Source organism: Anolis sagrei, chromosome 10 (assembly GCF_037176765.1).
Source record: "Anolis sagrei isolate rAnoSag1 chromosome 10, rAnoSag1.mat, whole genome shotgun sequence".
NCBI classification, from domain to species: Eukaryota; Metazoa; Chordata; class Lepidosauria; order Squamata; family Dactyloidae; genus Anolis; species Anolis sagrei.
This window is the reverse complement of record NC_090030.1, coordinates 34,267,373-34,291,993: the sequence shown is the minus strand read 5'-3', so window position 1 is coordinate 34,291,993 and position 24,621 is coordinate 34,267,373. Positions and strand designations below refer to the sequence as shown.

Below are 24,621 nucleotides of genomic sequence, written 5' to 3'. Positions count from 1 at the left end.
TCAACAACAGAGGGAGAGGGAAGCTTCAGAAGTTCCCCCTGTCCCATTTGGAGGTTTTTTTAGCGTATTGCGCGATCGCGCCCGCCATTAACGAATCGATTCGTAATTGTTTCATAATTGTTTCGTAATTGTTTCGTAATTTCCGAAATTTTGTAAATGTTGAACTTTTTTAAAGAAAAATTTTGGAATTCTTTTAAAAATCGAAACGCAAAAACCCCCTAAAAACGAATCGAGTTTAGAAACAAATTTTCCCGTGGTTGCCCAGCCCTAGTGACTTCCTAATCTTGCCCACGAAGGACAGGCAACTGTCTTCAATAACTTCTTCTTTACTTTAAATGGAAAGTCCCCTTTTTAACTTCTCCCAAGCTGACTGTAATCTAACCCTTACTGATGTGGGCTCTCCTACCGGGTCGAACTGCATCTTGAATGCTGAGTGGATCTACCAGTAAAGGCTTAGATATTCTCCAGCTGGAGTTCTTTGGTCTTTAGGGCTGTTTCCCTGGAAATCTTTGGAGACTCTTAAGACTGTTCTCCCCCAGAAAATCCCCCAGAAAGTCTTGGAAGTCAGAACAAACACAACCCCCAGTCCAATGGCCTATGTTGAAGGCACAGAGTCTTCCTTCTGATGCCAAAGGACCGGTTTGAGGGCGCTTGGGTCTCCCCAACTGTTTTCCCCCGGAAAGTCTTAAGGGTTGAAGCTTTTGTACAGGGGAAGCTTGCACACGTCCTCTACATTAGCTTTCCTTGCTGAGACTAACTAAAAATGGCTCCCTTCCCTTCCCAATTGCCCTGAGCAAGAAGCGGGACCAAAACTTAATGATGATGGATAGGTGACTTGCCCTATGACTGCAACCAAAGGAAGCCACCTTTCTGCAGAATCCCTGACTGCAAGCAAACATTTAATACAAAGCAAATGAAGTAGGAGCTCCTGGTACAGCTACTGGTCAAAGGACATTGAATCAACTACCAAACTCGCAAATTTTGTATTTTCATAGAATCATAGAATCATAGAACAAAGAGTTGGAAGAGACCTCATGGGCCATCCAGTCCAACCCCCTGCCAAGAAGCAGGAATATTGCATTCAAATCACCCCTGACAAATGGCCATCCAGCCTCTGCTTAAAAGCTTCCAAAGAAGGAGCCTCCACCACACTCCGGGGCAGAGAGTTCCACTGCTGAACAGCTCTCACAGTCAGGAAGTTCTTCCTAATGTTCAGGTGGAATCTCCTCTCTTGTAGTTTGAAGCCATTGTTCCGCGTCCTAGTCTCCAAGGAAGCAGAAAACAAGCTTGCTCCCTCCTCCCTGTGGCTTCCTCTCGCATATTTATACATGGCTATCATATCTCCTCTCAGCCTTCTCTTCTTCAGGCTAAACATGCCCAGTTCCCTAAGCCGCTCCTCATAGGGCTTGTTCTCCAGTCGCCATTGTTTTTAATGTCCCTGGCAAGTCTGAGCTCGTTTTCTGCTTTAGCCTTGAGGACCTTTTCCCTACAGGTGTTGGCTATTTGTTTGAATTCTTCTTTGGTGATTTCTCCCTTTTTCCACTTCTTGTGCATGTCTCTTTTGTGTCTTAGCACAGTTAGAAGTTCTTTGGACATCCATTCTGGCTTCTTTGCACTTGTCCTATTTTTTCTCTTTGTTGGCACGGTTTGCAATTGCGCCTTGAGTATTTCACTCTTGAGAAATTCCCATCCATCCGTGACTCCCTTGTCTTTTAGTATCTGTGTCCACAGAATGCTGCTCAGCATTTCCTTCATTTTTTGGAAATCAGCTCTCCTAAAGTCCAAAATGCGGGTTTGACTTGTCTTAGTTTCGGCCTTCCTTTGTACCTCAAATTGCAGGAGCACATGGTCACTTGCCCCTAAGGATCCTACCACTTCGACCGCATCGATCAGGTCCTCCGCATTTGTTAGGATGAGATCAAGAGTAGCCAATCCCCTTGTTGCCTCTTCTACCTTCTGGACCATTTTGTCTGTTTGTTTGTTTTGTTCTGTTAGAAATGTAATACAATTGACTGGTTGCCCTGACATGACAAATAAAATCAGATTTCTTGTAGGAATTTCAAGTTGATAGAAGGAGCCGGGAAGGCAAAAAGAGAGAGTATGCTTAAGCATTCAGCTGCCATCCAAAATGAGAGTTTCGTCAGACCGCTTCCCTCTGAAATATCCATGACCCCTTTCCCCTTTATGTTCCTTCATCCTACTTGTGTACCTTCATCCTACACGGACAAATGTCCTAACACGAGGACATGGATAAGGTAATAAAAGCGAGGTTGGATCCGATCTGAAGGGATGTGCGTGATTACCTGAGCCAGCCACACGCTTAAAGCCAGCCACTATTAATCAACGCTTGGCCTGGCCTTTAATCTCTTTCCCTGTAATTATTATTAAATATTCACAACATCGAAAGCGAAGTGACTGAACTGATTAATTCCAGTGACATAAATGTTTTTTCAAGCCAATAGTGAATTGATGCTAGTAATAAAATTACGCTACTACGTATTTCTTAGGACATACGCTCAAGTCAATCCTTCCGGCATTCTCTGCATATATTTGCCAACCAATCTCCCATGAGAAACCCACCAATAAGACATGGCTGCATTCAATTAGACTTTATAAAAGTGAAAGAGAACAAGGTACGCTGTCCTTTGGCGCTTAGAATCATAGAATCAAAGAGTTGGAAGAGACCTCATGGGCCATCCAGTCCAACCCCATTCTGCCAAGAAGCAGGAATATTGCATTCAAATCACCCCTGACAGATGGCCATCCAGCCTCTGTTTCAAAGCTTCCAAAGAAGGAGCCTCCACCACTCTCCGGGGAAGAGAGTTCCACTGCTGAACGGCTCTCACAGTCAGGAAGTTCTTCCTCATGTTCAGATGGAATCTCCTCTCTTGTAGTTTGAAGCCATTGTTCCTTGTCCTAATCTCCACGGAAGCAGTAAACAAGCCTGCTTCCTCCTCCCTGTGGCTTCCTCTCACATATTTATACATGGCTATCATATCCCCTCTCAGCCTTCTCTTCTTCAGGCTAAATATGCCCAGCTCCTTAAGCCGCTCCTCATAGGACTTGTTCTCCAGACCCTTGATCATTTGAGTCGCCCTCCCCTGGACACATTCCAGCTTGCCAATATCTCTCTTGAATTGTGGTGCCCAGAATTGGACACAATATTCCAGGTAAAGTGGTCTAACCAAAGCGGAATAGAGCATGGGGAGCATGACTTCCCTAGATCTAGACACCAGGCTCCTCTTGACGCAGGCCAAAATCCCATTGGCTTTTTTTGCCGCCACATCACATTCCTGGCTCATGCTTAACTTGTTGTCCACGAGGACTCCAAGATCTTTTTCTCACGTACTGCTCTCGATCCAGGCATTGTCCCCCATTCTGTCTCTTTGCATTTCGTTTTTCCTGCCAAAGTGGAGTATCTTGCATTTGTCACTGTTGAACTTCATTTTGTTAGTTTTGGCCCATCATCTCTCTAATCTGTCAAGATCCCTTTGAATCCTGCTCCTGTCCTCTGGAGTATTGGTTCTCCCTCCCAATTTGGTGTCATCTGCAAACTTGATGATCCTGCCTTCTACCCCTTCATCTAAGAGTCATGAATGAAGATCCTGAGCAGGACCGGGCCCAGGATGGAACCCTGCTTGTGGCACTCCACTCGTCCCTTCTTTCCAGGATGAAGAGGAAGCCTTGGGGAGAATCACCCTCTGGGTTTGTCCATTTAACCAATTCCAGATCCACCTCACCGTAGTTTTGCCTCACCTTCATTGGACTAGTTTCCTTGCCAGAAGGTCGTGGGGGTCCTTGTCAAAGAAAGCCTTCCTGAAATCCAGGTACGCTACATCCACGGCATGCCCCGCATCTACCCAGCTTGTAACTTGTTGCATGTGTTTATTTTTTCTTTGATAAACAGGACACAATCTTGTGGTACCTGTCTACCTTCAAGAAGGTATAATATAATATAATATAATATAATATAATATAATATAATATAATATATAGAGGAGCCCTCAGAGGCACAGTGGGTTAAAGCACTGAGCTGCTGAGCTTGTTGACCGAAAGGTCGCAGGTTCGAATTTGGAGAACGAGGTGAGCTTCCGCCGTTAGCCCCAGCATCTGCCAACCCAGCAATTCGAGGGTGCTTTGAATGAGATTTTCCTGCTTCTTGGCAGAATGGGGTTGGACTGGATGGCCCACCAGGTCCCACCCAACTCTATGATTCTATCATTCTATGACCCCAGATAGTGGCTTCATTCATGACCCAAGCCTGACCATGTCAATTGATTCTCCCCACAGTGATGATTTCCTCTGTTCTTTTTGAAGAGGGTGATGATGGCGGCATCCTTGAAATCCGCTCGGATTTTTTCGGTCACCCACACTTTTTCTATGAGCTGGCGGAGTTATTGTGTCAGCTCAGGTCTTCCCTCTTTAAAGATTTCAGCTGGGATCCCATCAGGTCCGCTGGCTTTTTTTTTGTTGTTGGCTGATGGCATTGCTGACTTCTTCCAAACTAGGCAGTGCTGTAAGCTCATCCCTGGTTTGTTGTTGCGGAATTTGTTAAATAACCTCTTTGGCCACATTGGAGCTGCGATTCAGGAAGCTTTGGTAGTGTTCTTTCCAATGTAGTGCACTTTTCCAAATGAAGCAGGGAGTGTTTGAGGACCGGGACATCCTATTGTCCTCCCAACCCTGCTATATACTTGCAAAATGTGAACTATCTACAGAGTCACATGCATCTCCTGGAATGATTCCATCAGTGCTGCCTCCGGAAAAATCCTGCAAATCTCTTGGGAAGACAAACAGACAAATGTCAGCGTGCTGGAAGAAACGAAGAACACCGGCATTGAAGCAATGCTCCTCCGCCATCAACTCCAGTGGATTGGCCACGTTGTCTGGATGCCTGACCACTGTCTCCCAAAGGAGTTGCTCTACTCTGAACTCAAGAAAGAAAAATGGAATGTTGGTGGGAGGAAAAGAGATTGAAAGAGGGCTCAAAGCCAACCTTAAAACTCTGGCATAGACACTGAGAACTGGGAAGCCCTGGCTCTTGGGCGCTCCAGCTGGAGGTCAGCTGTGACCAGCAGTGCTGTAGAAAGAGAGAAACGTGCCAAGAGGAAGGTGCATCAAGCCAACCCCGACGGGGACCACCTTCCACCTGGAAACTGATGCCCTCACTGCAGAAGTCAAGAATAGGGCTCCACAGTCACCTATGGTCCCACCAGTACACTGACCTTGGAAGACTATCCTACTCGGACAACGAGGGATCACCTAAGTAAGCAAGTAAGTAAAAGGATTTACTTTGATATTGAAAAATGATCAAAATGCTTTGGGTGAAGGGAGGTGATTGGCTTCTTCTCCTCTCAATCGAATACAGAAAGTGATGCTTCAGCACAATTTGCGTTTGGTTGAAATGAAACCTGGACAGATTGTTTCGACCGAAAACGGCTTCCAGTGCGGCGCAACCGGCGCAACAAATTTCCTCACAATAACAGCAGGCGCAATTTGAAAATTAAGGGAATTAATGGGATTTAAGAGAGATTAAGTGAATGGGGAGTTGAAGCAGAAGTATTCCACCGATGTAATTGAGTGGAATAATTTGTCATGGCCAAAGTCAATGACTCTTGCGCATACTGCTTTTGGGAGTGGAGAGGGGGAAGCTGGGCGTCGAACAAGAAGAGGCGGAGAAGACACAACAAGGAGAAGAAAGACACTCTCAGCAAAACTGGAGCAGAAGTTGAGGGACAAGGAGAAGTTTCTCCATAATATCCATCAGCACAACTGACCCAATGGAAGCTTCCATTAGAAAAGGCAAATCTATATAAATAAAAATGTAATGTTCATTTGTAGTATTCACAGAACTCAAAAACCACTGGACGAATTGACACCAAATTGGGACCCAAGACACCTAACAACCCAATGTATGTCCTTCACTCAAAAAAATGATTTTGTCATTTGGGAGTTGTAGTTGCTGGGATTTATAGTTCACCTACAATCACAGAGCATTCTGAACTCCACCAACAATGGAATTGAACCAAACGTGACACACAGGACTCCCATGACCAGCAGAAAACACTAGAAGGGTTTGTTGGGCATTGACCTTGACTTTGGGAGTTGTAGTTCACCTATATCCAGAGAGCACAACGGACAATGATGGATCTGGACCAAACTTGGCACTGATACTCAATATGCCCAAACACAGATGGAGTTTGGGGGAAATAGACCTTGACATTTGGGAGTTGTAGTAGCTGGGATTTATAGTTCACCTAGAATGAAAGAGCATTCTGAACACCACCAACGACGGAATTGGGGCAAACTTCCCACACAGAACCCCCATGACCAACAGAAAACACTACAAGGGCCATCCAGTCCAATTCCCTTCACCAGGGCAAGACAATTTAATTAACAAAGAGCCATCCAGCCATAGATATAGATAGATACTAGATGATAGATAGATAGTAGGGCTGGGCAATTCGTTTCGTTAATTCGTAATTCGTTAAAAAATTCGTTAATTTTTGAATTACAAAACGATTACAAAACTTATTTTTAAACCTGGAAGTGTTTTTAAATATCGAAATGGCAGGCGCCAAAAATTTTTGTATTTCCGTCCATTTCGGAAATACGTAAGATGGCCGCCTGGCTTGCTGGGAGCTCTCCTCTCTCGGCTGAGCAAGCGAGCGAGAGGGCGAGCGGCGAGCGAGAGGGCGAGGGCGAGCGGCGAGCGAGAGGGCGAGGGCGAGCGGCGAGCGAGAGGGCGAGTGAGAGGGTGAGCGGCGAGTGAGAGGGCGAGCGAGAGGGCGAGCGAGAGGGCGAGAGGGAGGTCTCCTTCTCTTTCTTTCCTTTTCTCTTCTTTCTCTCTCTCTCACCTTTCGCAGGGGGGTTCTGAACTCTCTTCCAAAGAAGGCTCACTTGCTTCCTCTTCTCTCTCTCTCTCTCTCTCTCTCTCTCTCAATTCGAGGCAGGAAACCCCTCCATCCTGCAGCCATCTACACTGCAGCCTGGATGAGGTTTGGCACCATATTGGCTCAATGCTGTAGCATCCTGGGAGTTGTAGTTTGGCAGCCTGGGAAAAAGAGCCCCTCCTGGAAGGAACCCATCCTAGCGAGAGGGCGAGAGGGCGAGCGAGAGGGCGAGCGGCGAGCGAGAGGGCGAGCGAGAGGGCCCGGCAGAGTGAGTGCCTGCCTTCCCTCAATAATAATTTCTCCTCCCTATTCTACTAAATTAATAATTAAATTTAAAAAATATTGAAAAAATATTGAAAAAAAAAGGGCGCCATCTTTACAAAATGTTTTGTAAATATTTACGAAATTTCGTAAATACCGAACTTTTTTTTTGGAAAATTTTGTAATTATTTTAAATATGGAAACAAAAAAACACCCCAATTACAAATCGATTTTAGAAACAAATTTTTGCGTTGTTACCCAGGCCTAATAGATAGATATGATTCACACACAGAGAGATATAGTATCATAGATTTGAAAGGGACCCCTAAAGAGGGACAATGATATGTTGCATATTCCAGAGTAGGCAAACCAGACAATCTCTACGTCAACACTGACAAAGAAACAGCAAGAAATACTGTTTACCCACAAGCAGAAAGGAATGACATATATTAGAAAACAACACGTTCTCGTGACTTTATTTTCCAGATCACCAGACTGGGCCACAGCAACATGTAGCAGGGGACAGCTAGTAACATATAAATTATTAATTATTATTATTAACACTTTATTTGTACCCTGCTACCATCTCCCCAAGGGACTCGGTGCGGCTTACATGAGGCCGAGCCCAAAATACAACAATACAGCAATAACAACAAAAATACAAGCAATTTAAAATAACAAAACAATAAAACATGCATTATCAATAGGACAACACACTTTAAAATCTATGGGTAGGCCAGATGTAATTAAAATTAAAAGATTAAAGAATAATGCTGGACATGGACGAAAAAAGTGATGGGGCGGTTTGTGGGAACATACGGACAGACCTAAATATATCAAGTGCTTTGGAGGACAAAAGTGCTATGGGATCATTATTCTGGGAAAGCACACTGGAACAACCACGTCTTCAAGCTCCTCTTAAAGACTGCCAAGGTTGGGGCATGCCTGATGTCCTTATGAAGTGAGTTCCAGAGTTGAGGGGCCACCACCGAAAAGGCCCTCTCTCTCTCGTCCCCACCAATCGCGCTTGCGATGGTGGTGGGAGCATGAGCAGGGTCTCTCCAGATGATCGAAGAGATTGTGTGGGTTCATATACAGAGATGTGGTCATGCAGGTAGGCGGGTCCCAAACCGTTCAGGGCTTTGTAGGTGAGAACCTGCACCTTGAATTGGGTCTGGAAAATGAATGGCAGCCAGTGGAGCTCCTTGAAAAGGAGGGTTGACTGCTCCCTGTAAGGAGCTCCAGTTAACAACCTGGCTGCCGTGTGTTGGATCATCTGAAATTTCCGGGCCGTTTTCAAGGGCAGCCCCACATAGAGTGCATTGCAGTAATCCAGTCTAGAGGTGACTAAGGCGTGGACCACCTTGGCCAGATCCACCTTCCCCAGAGGCGGCCCTAGGTAATTTTCAACGATAAGCAAACAGTATTTTGGCGCCCCCCCCCCCAACCAATCCTTGATATTTTCTGTTTGTCGTGGGAGTTCAGTTCCATCATTGGTGGAGTTCAGAATGCTCTTTGATTGTAGGTAAACTATACATCCCAGTAACTACACTTGCCGCACTTGCTCCCTTGCCTGGCCCGCTTTGGGTCCGGAGGCGTGCCTGAAGACCCCGGAGTATGCACCAAAAGTCACCTCTTCTCCTGACTTTCTCCTCAGCCATTGGGACCAAGAGAGAGAGAGAGAGAGAGAGAGAGAAAGAGAGGTGGAGATGCCCACCTTTCCTGAAGGTAGGCGCAAAAACAAAGGAGGGAGCGGAGGTGGGGGATACCTCCAGCAGGAGGGGCTCTCTCTCTCTCTCTCTCTCTCTCTCTCTTGGTCCCAATGGCTGAGGAGAAAGTCAGGAAAAGAGGCGACTTTTGGTGCGCACGCTGGGGTCTTCAGACACGCCTCCGGACCCGAAGCGGGCCAGGCGCGGCGGCTCCGCCCCTTGGCCCACCCGCAGATTGGGGAGAGGAGAGGAGGCGGGTGGAGCGCCGGGGGATCGGGAAAGTTAGCCGGTCATGGGGAAGGGATCGAACGTGGAGAACGATTGAGCGCCAGCTCTGCTCGCGCACCCGGTGGCCGGGTGGAGCAGGAACGAGAGGGGCGAGGCGAGGCTTCCCTTTGGGAAGAGGGTCGCCCGGCAGCGAGGCAAGAAAGCCGAGGCTCCCCCCGGACTGCTAGGGCTGTTGTGAGCTGAGGGGGCGCTCCTCAAGTGGTGGTCGAGGGGCATTTACAGAGGCGCCTCTGCGCCCCTGGAAAAAAATTGTTCTGCGACCGCTTACTTCGCGTAATGGATGAGCCGCCCCTGGCCTTCCCAAGTCTTAATTGTGCAAAGGCCCTCCCGGCCACTGCCGACGCCTGAACTTCAATCGTAAGTGATAAGTCCAGGAGGACACCCAAACTGCGGACCTGTGACTTCAGGGGGAATTCAACCCCGTCCAGCACAGGTTGCCACCCTATACCCCAATCCGGTTTACATATAAATATCAATATACGTAAGAAGGAGCATGTTTTTGTCTACTTAACGGTTAATTTCCATTTTCTGCATAAGGGAAAGAAAGAAGATGAAGTACCTCCAGGTAGAAAGTGAAAGAGATAATCGAAGATTAACTAGCAGACTATGTAAACATGAAGGATAATTACAAACCATGCGTCTGCCTAATATGCACGAAACTCATAAAGCGTCGTGTGACAACTTTAATCAAAGGTGTGTAACATCTTTCACAGACAGATTCCCGGACAGTCTTTTTTGATTTGCAATTCCCTTCCTCGAATCAATGAAGAATTACCTTCAGAAGTTCAGGCCTATCCGTAATGTACGTGGTCGACAGGATCGTAATTAGATGCAGAAAGTACTGATGGTGACAATTATATTATTAACACTGATTATTAACAACACTGTTGCTGGTAATACAGACATTTTGGCAATAAGTAATTAACCCTTCGTCTCTATTCAAACTCAGGCTGATGCAAACAAACCTTCGCACGCATTCCGATTCCGACATTTCTAATTCAATTCATCACTTTGCATTGATTTTCTTTAGACCGTGACTCTCCGTTCCATTACTTTGCATCCAGGGAGGTCAACACATTAAGTTTCCAAATGTTTTCAAATTTCACATTTGATGTATGTCTATGAAGTCATTGATTTTAATCAAGTTTAGTTCTCTGTTTTGCTAAGTTGCTTCTGAGTTATCTTATACGTCAGTAGCTATAATATTCTTTCCAGAAATCTAAACAGACTAAACAATCTTAAATAGTTTGTCTATTTGTATTTATTTAACAGCAGACTGAAAGGCAAAAACAAGGTCACCGCAACATCTGTTATAGAACTCCAATATGCTGATGATAACGTAGTCTGTGCACATTCAGAAGAAGAACTAAAAGCCACTCCCTCTGAGGATGCTTACCATAGATGCAGGCGAAACATCAGGAGAACATGGCCATATAGCCTGAAAAAACCTACAACAACCCACAACGATCTTGGAGGACAATCCTAATGGGAGAATGAGGGATCGCTTAGGTAAGTAAGTAAGTGTCCTTCCAACTATGTTATATGCCTGTGAAACGTGGACTGTCTACAGATATTACACTCAACTCCTGGAACAATTCCATCAGTGTTGCCTCCGAAAAATCCTGCAACTCTCTTGGGAAGACAAGTGGACCCACCGCCAGTACACTGATCTTGGAGGACAATCCTACTGGGACAATGAGGGATCACTTAGGTAAGTAAGTAAGTAAGTCTCCTTCCAACAATGTTATATGCCTGTGAAACGTGGACTGTCTACTGATGTTACACTCAACTCCTGAAACGATTCCATCAGTGTTGCCTCCGAAACATTCTGCAACTCTCTTGGGAAGACAAGCGGACCCACTGCCAGTACACCGATCTTGGAGGACAATCCTACTGGGACAATGAGGGATCGCTTAGGTAAGTAAGTAAGTGTCCTTCCAACTATGTTATATGCCTGTGAAACATGGACTGTCTACTGATGTTACACTCAACTTCTGAAATGATTCCATCAGTGTTACCTCCGAAAAATTCTGCAACTCTCTTGGGAAGACAAGCGAACCCACCGCCAGTACACTGATCTTGGAGGACAATCTTACTGGGACAAGGTGTTATATGCCTGTGAAACGTGGACTGTCTACTGATGTTACACTCAACTCCTGAAACGACACAGTCACCTACGGACCCACCAGTACACCGACCTTGGAAGACTATCCTACTCGGACTATGAGGGATAGCCTAAGTAAGTAAGTAAGTAAATAAGTAAGTAAGTGTTCTTCCAACCATGCTATATGCCTGTGAAATGTGGACTGTCTACAGATGTTACACTCAACTCCTGAAACGATTCCATCAGTATTGCCTCCGAAAAATCCTGCAAGTCTCTTGGGAAGACAAGCGGACAAATGTCAGCATGCTGGAAGAAACAAAGACCACCAGCATTGAAGCGATGCTCCTCCACCATCAACTCTGTCGTACTGGTTACATTGTGCGAATGGCAAACATAATCTCCCAAAGCAGTTACTATAATCTGAACTCATGAATGGAAAATGCCAACCCCGACCAAGACTGCCTTCCACCTGGAAACCAATGCCCTTGCTGCGGGAGAAGATGCAGGTCAAGAATAGGGCTCCACAGTCACTTACATACCCACCAGTACACTGACCTTGGAAGACTATCCTACTCGGACTATGAGGGATAACCTAAGTAAGTAAGTAAGTAAGTAAGTAAGTAAGTAAGTAAGTGTTCTTCCAACCGTAGGGACACCAAGGGGCTTGCTTATAAATTTATTGTCCTCCCAACCCTGCTATATGCCTGCGAGACATGGACTGTCTACAGACATTACACTCAACTCCTGGAGCGATTCCATCAGCACTGCCTCCGGAAAATCCTGCAAATCTCTTGTGAAGACAGGCAGACAAATGTCAGCCCTTACCTGTAACTTTGAGCTCAGTCGTTCTCCGTATGAGCTTCCCTTCAAACTTCAGCTCGCAAGTATAATTTCCACCATCTTCTTCTTGAACGTCTTGAATTAAAAGAGTGTTTTCCTTCTGAACGACGACGCTTCGCCACAATTTTGGCTTACACTCCTGCAGAAGGAAGCAAACGACAAAGGCTTAAATTGACGGGTTTATTACAGGGGAAATAATATGATTGGTTCAAATTTTGTGTTTTGTCTGTTTGTTTTGTTCTGTTAGAAATGTAATACAATTGATTGGTTGCCCTGACACGACAAATAAATAAAAATAAATCACCACTGAACGCCATGCTGTTTCCGGGGCCTCCAACGAGGCAAGCGAGCCAAAAGGCATCTTGGGGGCATTTTAATCTATTCTCCCTCCCTCACCTACGCAGCAATGGCTTTTGCAAAACCCCATGGTCCTGTGATGGTCCTGGTGCCACATTGCTCTTTTTGATGTGCAATATCTCTTCTGCCCGTGTTAATCAATGTGACAGCTTAATCGTTAGTTGTCACCCATCAGGCAGACGTGGTATAACTTATGTGCGGTGCTTTGATATAATAAAAGAAAAAAGAGAGACCTGGATGTTGTGGTGGAGGTTGATGGCTCTGATATCAGTGGTTGGCCGATCTATGCTGCGCTTTAGTCTAAGCATGAAAGGAGCTATCCAAAGTGCTGAAGCCACTGGAGGCCAGGGTTGAAAACATTGGATAGCTTCTGTGCTGGTACAGCTGTACCAGAAGCCTAAATTTCCTTTCTATGCATGTGTTTGTTTTGGCCATGCATATTGCAGTTGGGTGGTTCCTTCCAGGCTGCAGCCATAGGGCCAGCCACCTGCCTATCATCATTAAGTTCTTTACTTCCACCCCTTTCCCCAGGTTTCTGGGAGGGAAAGAAAGTTTTTAGTTCAGTCTTACAGTTTGGAAGCTCAGTTACAGGACGTGAAAGCTTTTCCCACCTGTAGAGAAGCTTCGTTTCTTACAAAGCTCCAGGGGAATCATAGAATCAAAGAGTTGGAAGAGACCTCATGGGCCATCCAGTCCAACCCCATTCTGCCAAGAAGCAGGAATATTGCATTCAAATCACCCCTGGCAGATGGCCATCCAGCCTCTGTTTAAAAGCCTCCAAAGAGAGCACTGTGGACTCAAACAATGAAGGATCTGGACCAAACCCGACATGGATATTTAACATGCTGAAATGTGAATCCTTGTTGAATTTGGAGAAAATAGACCTTGACATTTGGGAGTTGTAGTTGCTGGGATAGAATCATAGAATCATAGAAGAGACCTCCTGGGCCATCCAGTCCAACCCCATTCTGCCAAGCAGCAGGAATATTGCATTCAAATCACCCCTGACAGATGGCCACCCAGCCTCTGTTTCAAAGCTTCCAAAGAAGGAGCCTCCACCACACTCCGGGGCAGAGAGTTCCACTGCTGAACGGCTCTCACAGTCAGGAAGTTCTTCCTCATGTTCAGAGGGAATCTCCTCTCTTGTAGTTTGAAGCCATTGTTCCATTGCGTCCTAGTCTCCAAGGAAGCAGAAAACAAGCTTGCTCCCTCCTCCTCCCTGTGGCTTCCTCTCACATATTTATGCATGGCTATCATATCTCCTCCCAGCCTTCTCTTCTTCAGGCTAAACATGCCCAGCTCCTTAAGCCGCTCCTCATAGGGCTTGTTCTCCAGACCCTTGATCATTTTAGTCGCCCTCCTCTGGACACATTCCAGCTTGTCAGTCTCTCTCTTGAATTGTGGTGCCCAGAATTGGACACAATATTCCAGGTAAAGTTGTCTGACCAAAGCGGAATAGAGCATGGGGAGCATGACTTCCCTGGACCTAGACACTAGGCTCCTCTTGATGCAGGCCAAAATCCCATTGGCTTTTTTTGCTGCCACATCACATTGTTGGCTCATGTTTAACTTCCTCCCCACGAGGACTCCAAGATCTTTTTCACACGTACTGCTCTCAAGCCAGGCCTCATCGTCCCCCATTCTGTCTCTTTGCATTTTGTTTTTCGTGCCAAAGTGGAGTATCTTGCATTTGTCCCTGTTGAACTTCATTTTGTTAGTTTTGGCCATTCATCTCTCTAATCTGTCAAGATCGTTTTGAATCCTGCTCCTGTCCTCTGGAGTCTTGGCTCTCCCTCCCCATTTGGTCCCGTCTGCAAACTTGATGATTCTGCCTTCTAACCCTTCATCTCAGTCATTAATAAAGATGTTGGAACAGGACCGGGCCCAGGACTGAACCCTGCGGATGGCACTCCACTCGTCACTTCTTTCCAAGATGAAGAGGAAGCCTTGGGGAGAATCACCCTCTGGGTTCGTCCATTTAATCAGTTCCAGATACACCTCACCGTAGTCTTGCCTCGCCCACCTTGGACTTCTCTATTTGCTCTGAACATGCATTTGCGCACTGCCCCTGGGCATTGAGCATCACGGAGATAGATCCGACTCTCTCCAGCTCCCCTTTGATTGCTCCATCCGGGAGTTTCCTTCCTTCGCTGGACTGGCTTGTAAAAATATCTCTGGACGTTTGGGGGCCAAGCTGCCTTAATAGCTGACAAGAAACAACATCCGGAAAAGGAAGGGCGGGTGGCGGAGGAACCACATCTCATTTCTGTTAACCCCATGCCACGGCACATATTTCATCAGTCTTCATTGAAGAAGCGCAGAGTTCTTGGGAGAGAAAAAGCAAGCAGACTGACAGAGCATCGTTGACTTCCCGGCTCTCTTCTGACATATCGCGGCTCCCTGTGTGTCATCCCAGTTCCAAATAAATTATTTGTGCACAAGCCGAACACAGCGAGGCTGATGAGATGGAACTCAAATCGCCTCATTTTTGCATTGGCAGCTGTACTCCAACAAATCGCCGCACGGATGATAGGAATTCACTGCCTGACATGTCACTATTATGCCTATTAAACTAATTTCTTGGATGGGAAATGCCTTGCTTGGCATCTGACCGCTTCTTTTCTTCTTTTTTTCCCTCTAAACTCAAACAATTCTATTGCCTTTATGTGTAATAAACAAGAGCAAAACGGCTTTCTGCCTGGGGATGGATCTTAGTCAGTGTACAATGACAATAACGTTTTCTATTCTATTCTATTTATTTATTGACAGTATTTATATTCTGCCCTTCAAACCGCGCAAGGGACTCAGGGCGGATTACAATGTATACATGGTAAACACTCAATGCCATAGCCACACATAGACAGAAAGTGAGAGGCTATTCAACATTCCAGCTTTTCCTGAGGGTATTCTGGCCACCAGGGGAGCTGTCCCTTCACCGACCATTTGTGACAATGATGAAGTGCTTCCTCATTCTTTGCATGCTTGCTGGAGATTTTTATGGCATTATAAATTAGTTAAGTTTTTCTAGCTTCATGAAGATATTCTGGACACCAGGGGAGCAATTGCTTCATCGTCCATTTGTGACACTGATGGAGTACTTCCTCATTCTTTGCATGCTTGCTGGAGATTTTTATGGCATTGTAAATTAGCTAAATTAGCCTACCTAAGTTTCCTACTTGACAGATGCAGCTGTCTTTCGGGCTGCAAAGGTCGACAGCAAGATTACACAATTGTCGGAAGCTCACTACGACCCGGGCTGGATTTGAACTCATGACCTTTTCATTCTGGCCACGAGGGGAGCAGTTGCTTCACCTTCCATTTGTGACACTGATGGAGTACTTTCTCATTCTTTGCATGCTTGCTGGAGATTTTTATGGTGTTGTAAATTAGTTAAGTTTTTCTAGCTTCATGAGGATATTCTGGCCACAGGGGAGCAGTTGCTTCACCGTCCATTTGTGACACTGATGGAGTACTTCCTCATTCTTTGCATGCTTGCTGGAGATTTTTATGGCGTCATAAATTAGTTAAGTTTTTCTAGCTTCATGAGGATACTCTGGCCACCAGAGGAGCAGTTGCTTCACCTTCCATTTGTGACACCGATGGAGTACTTCCTCATTCTTTGCATGCTTGCTGGAGATTTTTATGGCATTGTAAATTAGTTAAGTTTTTCTAGCTTCATGAGGATATTCTGGCCACCAGGGGAGCAGTTGCTTCACTGTCCACTTATGAAATTCACATTTGGATAATTTGGCATAAAGCTGTGCTTCTCTCAACTTTTGCAACATTTGTCGGACCAATTTAATGTGGTCTTCCATATTTTCAGAAATTATTAAGATGTCATCCAAGTACACAAGAACCCCCTTATAGAGAAAGGGATGTAACGTTTCATTAATTAGTTGTATGAATACAGCAGGGGCGCCTGACAACCCAAATGGTAATACCTTATACTGGAATTGCCCCAGGGGACAGTTAAAAGCCGTTTTCCATTCATCTCCTTTTTTTATTTGAACCCGGAAATAAGCTGATGGTGTACTTCCTCATTCTTTTTATGCTTGCTGGAGATTTTTATGGTGTTGTAAATTAGTTAAATTAACCTACCAAAATTTCCTACTTAACAGATGCAATAATATATATTTTTTCTTTTTTGTGTGTGTGTGCATTTGACTCTAGCATATCCTCTTCCCACGCACAACAGTTAGCATAATACATTCAGTGTTATATATTCATTGACGACAACGGGTGTCACTTTCTTACCTTGTACCATATGACTTCTGGTTCTTGGTTCCCTGTTTTATAATCCTCTATGTCTGGGCAGGAGATGATCTTTGTCCTAGTGATCTCTGATTTCTCTAAGTAGCGAATTGTGCTGTTGTAGCAAAGCCCCGATTCATTCTCCGCAACGGTCAAGGACATTGACACCTTCATGCAATATGTTGAGTTTCTGCAAAGAAACAATACACAGAGAGTACCCACACTTAGTGGAAGTAGCAATGACAAGAGCCGCAGCAGAGACATTTAGCAGTAGTACAAAGTGTTTTTCTCATTCAGTGTGCATGACACAATGTAAAAAAATATCAGAATCAACTACATTCAATAAAAGAAAGTGGTATACCACACACTAGGAATGCAAGCTAATAGTTTGGACACAGTTGTTGATCTCATTCTCATTCTTTGAACAGAAAAACAGAATACATCTATATAAATAAAAATGTCATGTTCGTTTGTGTGATTAGCAGAACTCAAAAACCACTGGGCAAATTGACACCAAATTTGGACACAAGACACCTCTCAGGCCAATGAGTGACCATCACTCATAAAAACACTGAAAAACAGCAGAAGGGACTTAAAAAGTGAAAAATAAAAAAAACAACATTACAACACATGCACAAAACCACATATATATACACAAACACACATAGATGGCAGAGTGCGACAGACATCCTGCTGCATTTTGTAGGAGGATGGACCATGGATGATGGGACTTGCAATACCTTCACTCACTTACTGAAACCACTGTGACCCACATCCAATGACCAATAAGGACCGTACTTGGCACACAGAGCCCCCATGACCCACTCTACATCCTGGTGCAGTTTGGATGAGAATGGACCATGGATGATGGGACTTACAATACCTTCACTCACTTACTGAAACCACTGTGACCCACATCCAATGACCAATAAAGACCAAACTTGGCACACAGAGCCCCCATGACCCACTCTACATCCTGGTGCAGTTTGAATGAGGATAGACCATGGATGATGGGACTTGCAATACCTTCACTCACTTACTGAAACCACTGCGACCATCATCCAATGACTGATCAAGACCAAACTTGGCATACAGAGTCTCCATGACCCACTCTACATCCTGGTGCAGTTTGGAGGAGGATGGACCATGGATGATGGGACTTGCAGTACCTTCACTCACTTTCTGAGACCACTGCGACCCTCATCCAATGACTGATCAAGACCAAACTTGGCATACAGAGTCTCCATGACCCACTCTACATCCTGGTGCAGTTTGGAGGAGGATGGACCATGGATGATGGGACTTGCAGTACCTTCACTCACTTTCTGAGACCACTGCGACCCTCATCCAATGACTGATCAAGACCAAACTTGGCAAACAGAGCCCCCATGACCTGACCCACTTTACATCCTGGAGCAGTTAGGAAGAGGATGGACCACGGATGATGGGACTTGAAGTACCTTTACTCACTTCCCAAGATCTCTGCGAATGTCATGCAATGACTGATCAAGACCAAACTTGGCACACAGAGTCCCCATGACCCACTCTACATCCTGGTGCTGTTTGGAGGAGGACGGACCATGGACGATGGGACTCACAGTACAATCATTAACTTCCTGAGACCACAGCGAGCCACATAAATAACTGATAAAGACCAACCTTGGCACACAATGTGGTCAGACACTCATCTAGCACCCGAGGGGCTTCCTTGGAGTTAGGTGGAAAGGAGTAGTAGAGTTGCGTGTCATCTGCGTAAAGATGGCACCCAACTCCAAAACTCCGGATGACCTCTCCCAGCGGTTTCATGTAGATGTTAAAAAGCATGGGAGACAAAATGGAGCCTTGTGGGACCCCACAGGTCAAAGGCCAGGGGTCCGAGCAGGCATCTCCCAGCTTCACCATCTGGGTTCGTCCCTCCAGGAAGGACCGGGGCGACGAGAGAACCGTGCCTCCAAGACCCATCCTGGAGAGTCGTCCCAGAAGGATACCATGATCGATGGTATCGAAAGCCACTGAGATGTCCAAGAGAACCAACAGTGTCTTCTATACTTTTTCCCTTTTTCCATATGAAACTAAAGAAAATTCCTTGTAAAAAAAAACAAAACCACTTCTCTTTTCTAGGGTGAGGCTATAACCATTGAGAACAGCTCAGATTCCCAGCCATCATGATGTGATCGGGGAGTATTTACAGACAATGGAAGCCTGTTGCAACCCAATCTGTCACAGAGGGAGTTTCATTAGGTGTGATAGGAATCATGTCCCTTTAAGAGCAGGTTGCAAAGGATGACAGACATCTTAATAAGGGCTGCATTTCCCCATCATCCCCCTTTTTGTCACTTTAATTGGATACAACAAAGCCAACCGAGTTTGAGGTAGGATTGACACGTTGGGTAGCTGCATCCTTCTCCATAAACCCCGGAGAAGAATTTGCCACAATGCAAGATGCCATACAAGCCTTTCCCTATTAACTCTGCTATTTGCTGGGGAGGTGACAACTGTGTGAGCTATTTCCTTTCTGCAAAAAGTCAGATTGCTTTAGAGGAGGTATCCAAAGGCTCGGTCATATTTGTATTCACTCAGAAGAATGTTCCATTTCAATCAACAGAATGGGTTGCTGTAGGTTTTTCCGGGCTATATGGCCATGATCTAGAGGCACTCTCTCCTGACGTTTCGCCTGCATCTATGGCGAGCATCCTCAGAGGTAGTGAGGTCTTTTGGAAGTAGGAAAATGGGTTTATATATCTGTGGAATGACCAGGGTGGGACAAAGAACCCTTGTCTGCTGGAGCCAGGTGTGAATGTTTCAACTGATCACCTTGATTAGCTTATAATGGCTGGACGCCCATCTGTCGGGTTTTGATTGTGCCTTTCTCACCTGGCAGAAGGGGACTTGGGCCGGATGGCCCCTGGCAGTCCCTCTGATTCTATAGCCCTGTTTCTCCATGAGCCGGCTGGACGCCCATCTGTCGGGAGGGTTCTGATTGTGCCTTCCCCGCCTGGCAGAAGGGGACTTGGGCTGGATGGCCCCTGGGAGCCCCTCTGATTCTATAGCACTGTTTCTCCAGGAGCCGGCTGGATGCCCATCTGTCGGGAGGGTTCTGATTGTGCCTTCCCCGCCTGGCAGAAGGGGACTTGGGCTGGATGGCCCTGGGAGTCCCTCTGATTCTATAGCCCTGTTTCTCCAGGAGCTGGCTGGATGCCCATCTGTCGGGAGGGTTCTGATTGTGCCTTTCCTGCCTGGCAGAAGGGGACTTGGGCTGGATGGCCCTGGGAGTCCCTCTGATTCTATAGCCCTGTTTCTCCATGAGCCGGCTGGATGCCCATCTGTCAGGAGGTTTTTGATTGTGCCTTTCCCACCAGGCAGAAGGAGACTTGGGCTGGATGGCCCCTGGGAGTCCCTCTGATTCTATAGCCCTGTTTCTCCATGTGCCGGCTGGACGCCCATCTGTCGAGAGGGTTTTGATTGTGCTTCTCCTGCCATGAACCTGCTGGATGACCATCTGTCGAGAGGGTTTTGATTGTGCTTCTCCTGCTTGGCAGAAGGGCTTTGGACTGGATGGCCCCTGGCGTAGTTATTATTATTATTATTATTATTATTATTATTATTATTACAAAGGCTGAGTGGCCATCTGCCAGGAGGTTTTGGATTGTGCTTTTCCCACCTGGCAGAAGTGGACTTGGGCTGGATGGCCCCTGGGAGTCCCTCTGATTCTAGAGCCCTGTTTCTCCATCAGCCAGCTAGACACCCATCTGTCGGGAGGGTTTTGATTGTGCCTTTCCCACCTGGCAGAAGGGGGTTGGACTGGATGGGCCCTGAGGGTCCCTCCCAACTCTGGGAGTCATATTTCTCCATGAACCCTCTAATTTTCTTTAGGGCTGGATGTCCATCTGTCTGGAGGGTTTTGATTGTGCCAAGAACCTAATGCCTATGGGGTTTAGATGTCCATCTGTCGGGAGGGTTCTGATTGTGCCTTTCCCACCTGGCAGAAGGGGACTTGGGCTGGATGGCCCTGGGAGTCCCTCTGATTCTATAGCCCTGTTTCTCCATGAGCCGGCTGGACGCCCATCTGTCGGGAGGGTTTTGATTGTGCCTTTCCCACCTGGCAGAAGGGGACTTGGGCTGGATGGCCCTGGGAGTCCCTCTTATTCTATAGCCCTGTTTCTCCATGAGCCGGCTGGACGCCCATCTGTCGGGAGGGTTTTGATTGTGCCTTTCCCACCTGGCAGAAGGGGACTTGGGCTGGATGGCCCTGGGAGTCCCTCTTATTCTATAGCCCTGTTTCTCCATGAGCCGGCTGGATACCCATCTGTCAGGAGGGTTTTGATTGTGCCTTTCCCACCTGGTAGAAGGGGACGTGGGCTGGATGGCCCTGGGAGTCCCTCTGATTCTATAGCCCTGTTTCTCCATGAGCCGGCTGGACACCCATCTGTCGGGAGGGTTTTGATTGTGCCTTTCCCACCTGGTAGAAGGGGACTTGGGCTGGATGGCCCCTGGGAGTCCCTCTGATTCTCAGAGGCGGCCCTAGGTAATTTTCAACGGTAAGCAAACAGTATTTTGGCGCCTCCCCTTCCCCACAACCAATCATTGATATATATTTTCTGTTCGTCGTGGGAGTTCTGTGTGCCATATTTGGTTCAATTCCATCATTGGTGGAGTTCAGAATGCTCTTTGATTGTAGGTGAACTATACATCCCAGCAACTACACTTGCCGCATTTGCTCTTTTGCCTGGCCCGCTATGGGTCCGGAGGCATGCCCGAAGACCCCGGCGTGTGTACCAAAAGTCACCTCTTCTCCTGACTTTCTCCTCAGCCATTGGGACCAAGAGAGAGAGAGAGAGAGAGAGAGGTGGAGATGCCCACCTTTCCTGAAGGTAGGCGCAAAAACAAAGGAGGGAGCGGAGGTGGGAGATACTTCCAGCCACAGGGGCTCTCTCTCTCTCTCTCTCTGTCTCTTGGTCCCAATGGCTGAAGAGAAAGTCAGGAGAAGAGGTGACTTTTGGTGCGCACGCTGGGGTCTTCAAACATGCCTCCAGAACTGAAGCGGGCCAGGCGCGGTGGCTCCGCCCCTTGGCCCACCCGCGGATTGGGGGGAGAAGAGGAGGCAGGTGGAGCACCGGAGGATCGGGAAAGGGAGCCGGTCATGGGGAAGGGATCGAACGCGGAGAATGATTGAGCGCCGGCTCTGCTCGCGCACCCGGTGGCCAAGTGGAGCAGGAACGAGAGGGGCTAGACGAGGCTCAAGGGCCCGGCCCCTTTGGGAACAAGATCGCCTGGCAGCGAGGCAAGGAAGCCGAGGCTCCCCCCGGACTGCCAGGGCTGTTGTGAGCTGAGGGGGAGCTCCTCAAGTGGCGGTCGAGGGGCATTTACAGAGGTGCCTCTGCGCCCCTGGCAAAAAATAAGCGTTCTGCGACCGCTTACTTCGCGTAATGGACAAGCCGCCCCTGGCCATGGTCTAGAGGCATTCTCTCCTGACATTTCACCTGCATCTATGGGAAGCATCCTCAGAGGTAGTGAGGTCTGTTGGAAATAGGAAAAAGGGTTTATATATCTGTGGAATGACCAGGGTGGGACAAATATTGCATTCAAATCACCCCTGACAGATGGCCATCCAGCCTCTGAGGATGCTTGCCATAGATGCAGGCAAAACGTCAGGAGAAAATGCCTCTAGACCATGGCCATATAGTCCGAAAAAACCTACAACAACCCAACATTATTATTGGCTTGCAGGTCAGATCCTTCCTGGACAAACTAAACAGCCTACAGTAGGTTGACTGAATGTGAAAGTGTCACGTTGCCAGGACTCTGCCGATATTTAGGCAGAGATGAACCAAACAAAAGCCCAGTTTGTATAAAACAATTTAATTAAAACAGCACTTACTTTCTGGCTGTTTTAATAGTCCAAAATATAAAACATAGCCACAGAATATGGGAGGGCGACTAAAATGATCAAGGGTCTGGAGAACAAGCCCTATGAGGAGTGGTTTAAGGAGCTGGGCATGTTTAGCCTGAAGAAGAGAAGGATGAGAGAAGATATGATAGCCATGTATAAATATGTGAGAGGAAGCCACAGGGAGGAGGGAGCAGATCAAGGGTCTGGAGAACAAGCCCTATGAGGAGCGGCTTAAGGAGCTGGGCATGTTTAGCCTGAAGAAGAGAAGGAGGAGAGGAGATATGATAGCCATGTATAAATATTAGGGCTGGTCAATTCGTTTCGTTAATTTGTAATTCGTTAAAAAATTCGTTAATTTTTGATTTATGAAACGATTACAAAACCTTTTTTTAACCTGGAAGTGTTTTTAAATATCGAAACGGCAGGCGCCCAAAAATTTTGTATTTCCGTCCATTTCGGAAATACGTAAGATGGCCGCCTGCTGATGCTTGCTGGGAGCTCTCCTCTCTCTGCGCCGGCTGAGCAAGCGAGCGAGAGGGCGAGCGAGAGGGGTGAGCGAGCGGCGAGCACGCTGGATGGATGGACTGAGGGTGAGCTTTTACTTTTCCTTGGAAGGGAGTTTGTCCTGGGATCAGAAGCCGTTCAGTCCCAAGTCAGGGGAGGTGGAGAGGGGGCTGGAGGAGGATTTGGGACGCTTTCCGTCTCTCCTAAGCATAGAGGGGCGAGCGAGCGGCGAGCGAGAGGGGCGAGCGAGCGGCGAGCGAGAGGGCCTGCCAGAGTGAGTGCTTGCCTTCCCTCCTTAATAATAATTTTAATTTCTCCTCCCTATTCTACTAAATTAATAATTAAATTTAAAAAATATTTAAAAAATATTGAAAAAAAAGGGCGCCATCTTTACAAAATGTTTTGTAAATATTTACGAAATTTCGTAAATACCGAACTTTTTTTTGGAAAATTTTGTAATTATTTTAAATATCGAAACAAAAAAACCCCCCAATTACAAATCGATTTTAGAAACAAATTTTTGCGTTGTTACCCAGGCCTAATAAATATGTGAGAGGAAGCCACAGGGAGGAGGAGGGAGCAAGCTTGTTTTCCGCTTCCCCGGAGACTAGGACGCAATGGAACAATGGCTTCAAACTATATGAGAGGAGATTCCATCTGAACATGAGGAAGAACTTCCTGACTGTGAGAGCCGTTCAACAGTGGAACTCTCTGCCCCGGAGTGTGGTGGAGGCTCCTTCTTTGGAAGCTTTTAAACAGAGGCTGGATGGCCATCTGTCAGGGGTGATTTGAATGCAATATTCCTGCTTCTTGGCAGAATGGGGTTGGACTGGATGGCCCAGGAGGTCTCTTCCAACTCTTGGATTCTATGATTCTATGATTTATTAGTCCTGCATTTTGACGCTGCCTGAAAGAGCCCAAAGATATCTTTTTGGTCCCATTTCCTAGAAATATGTATAGAATTTCTTTTTTAATTTTTTTTTTTAAAAAAACATAATTTTCAGATGCCTCTGCTTTTTAATTCATTACTTATATAATCAGTGCACTTGGAGGAATTGTTAACAATTAACCTACCTGGGTGATTATGGGTTTTTCCTGATTACGAGACGAAAGGTCAGACAGCTTGGAAGGCTGGGTAATAAGGAGCTGAAGAGAGGGTTTTTAAAATCGACATTTTGGTCTAATTTAATGGTGCCATATTTTTCCTGCTAACTATCTTGCATTATTTAGCTCATATTTTCAGCACTGCCCATGGCAGATTCTATTTAAAGTGTGCCCTGGAACGAAGACCTAAAAATGAAGAGTTCCTCTCATTAGTTGCAATTACGGGTGGGCCACGTTGAGAAAACTGACTGTCTGATTAGCAAAACACTGTGTGCTCTGCCGGAAGCAAGGCAAGGCACTATCAGGGTTGTAGTAGGGCATGTCATAAATTTAAACATATTACAGAAATAGTAAATAGCCAAGTGCAAGGAATTGTCTTTCTTATCAGAGGGTCATAGAATCATAGAATCCTAGAATCAA

At 46.3% G+C, this 24,621-nt stretch overlaps 1 protein-coding gene across 1 annotated transcript in view; it reads right to left on the bottom strand.

The window, feature by feature from the left end:
* Positions 1-24,621, bottom strand: part of IL1RAPL2 (interleukin 1 receptor accessory protein like 2) — a 975,615-nt gene that overhangs the window by 384,972 nt on the left and 566,022 nt on the right. Inside the window, exons 4-5 of the mRNA XM_067471687.1 lie at positions 16,707-16,893; positions 12,081-12,234 (exon numbers count right to left, since the gene is read on the bottom strand). Of these exons, the coding sequence (XP_067327788.1) occupies positions 12,081-12,234; positions 16,707-16,893 (341 nt within the window). The remainder of the gene's footprint in view (positions 1-12,080; positions 12,235-16,706; positions 16,894-24,621) is intronic.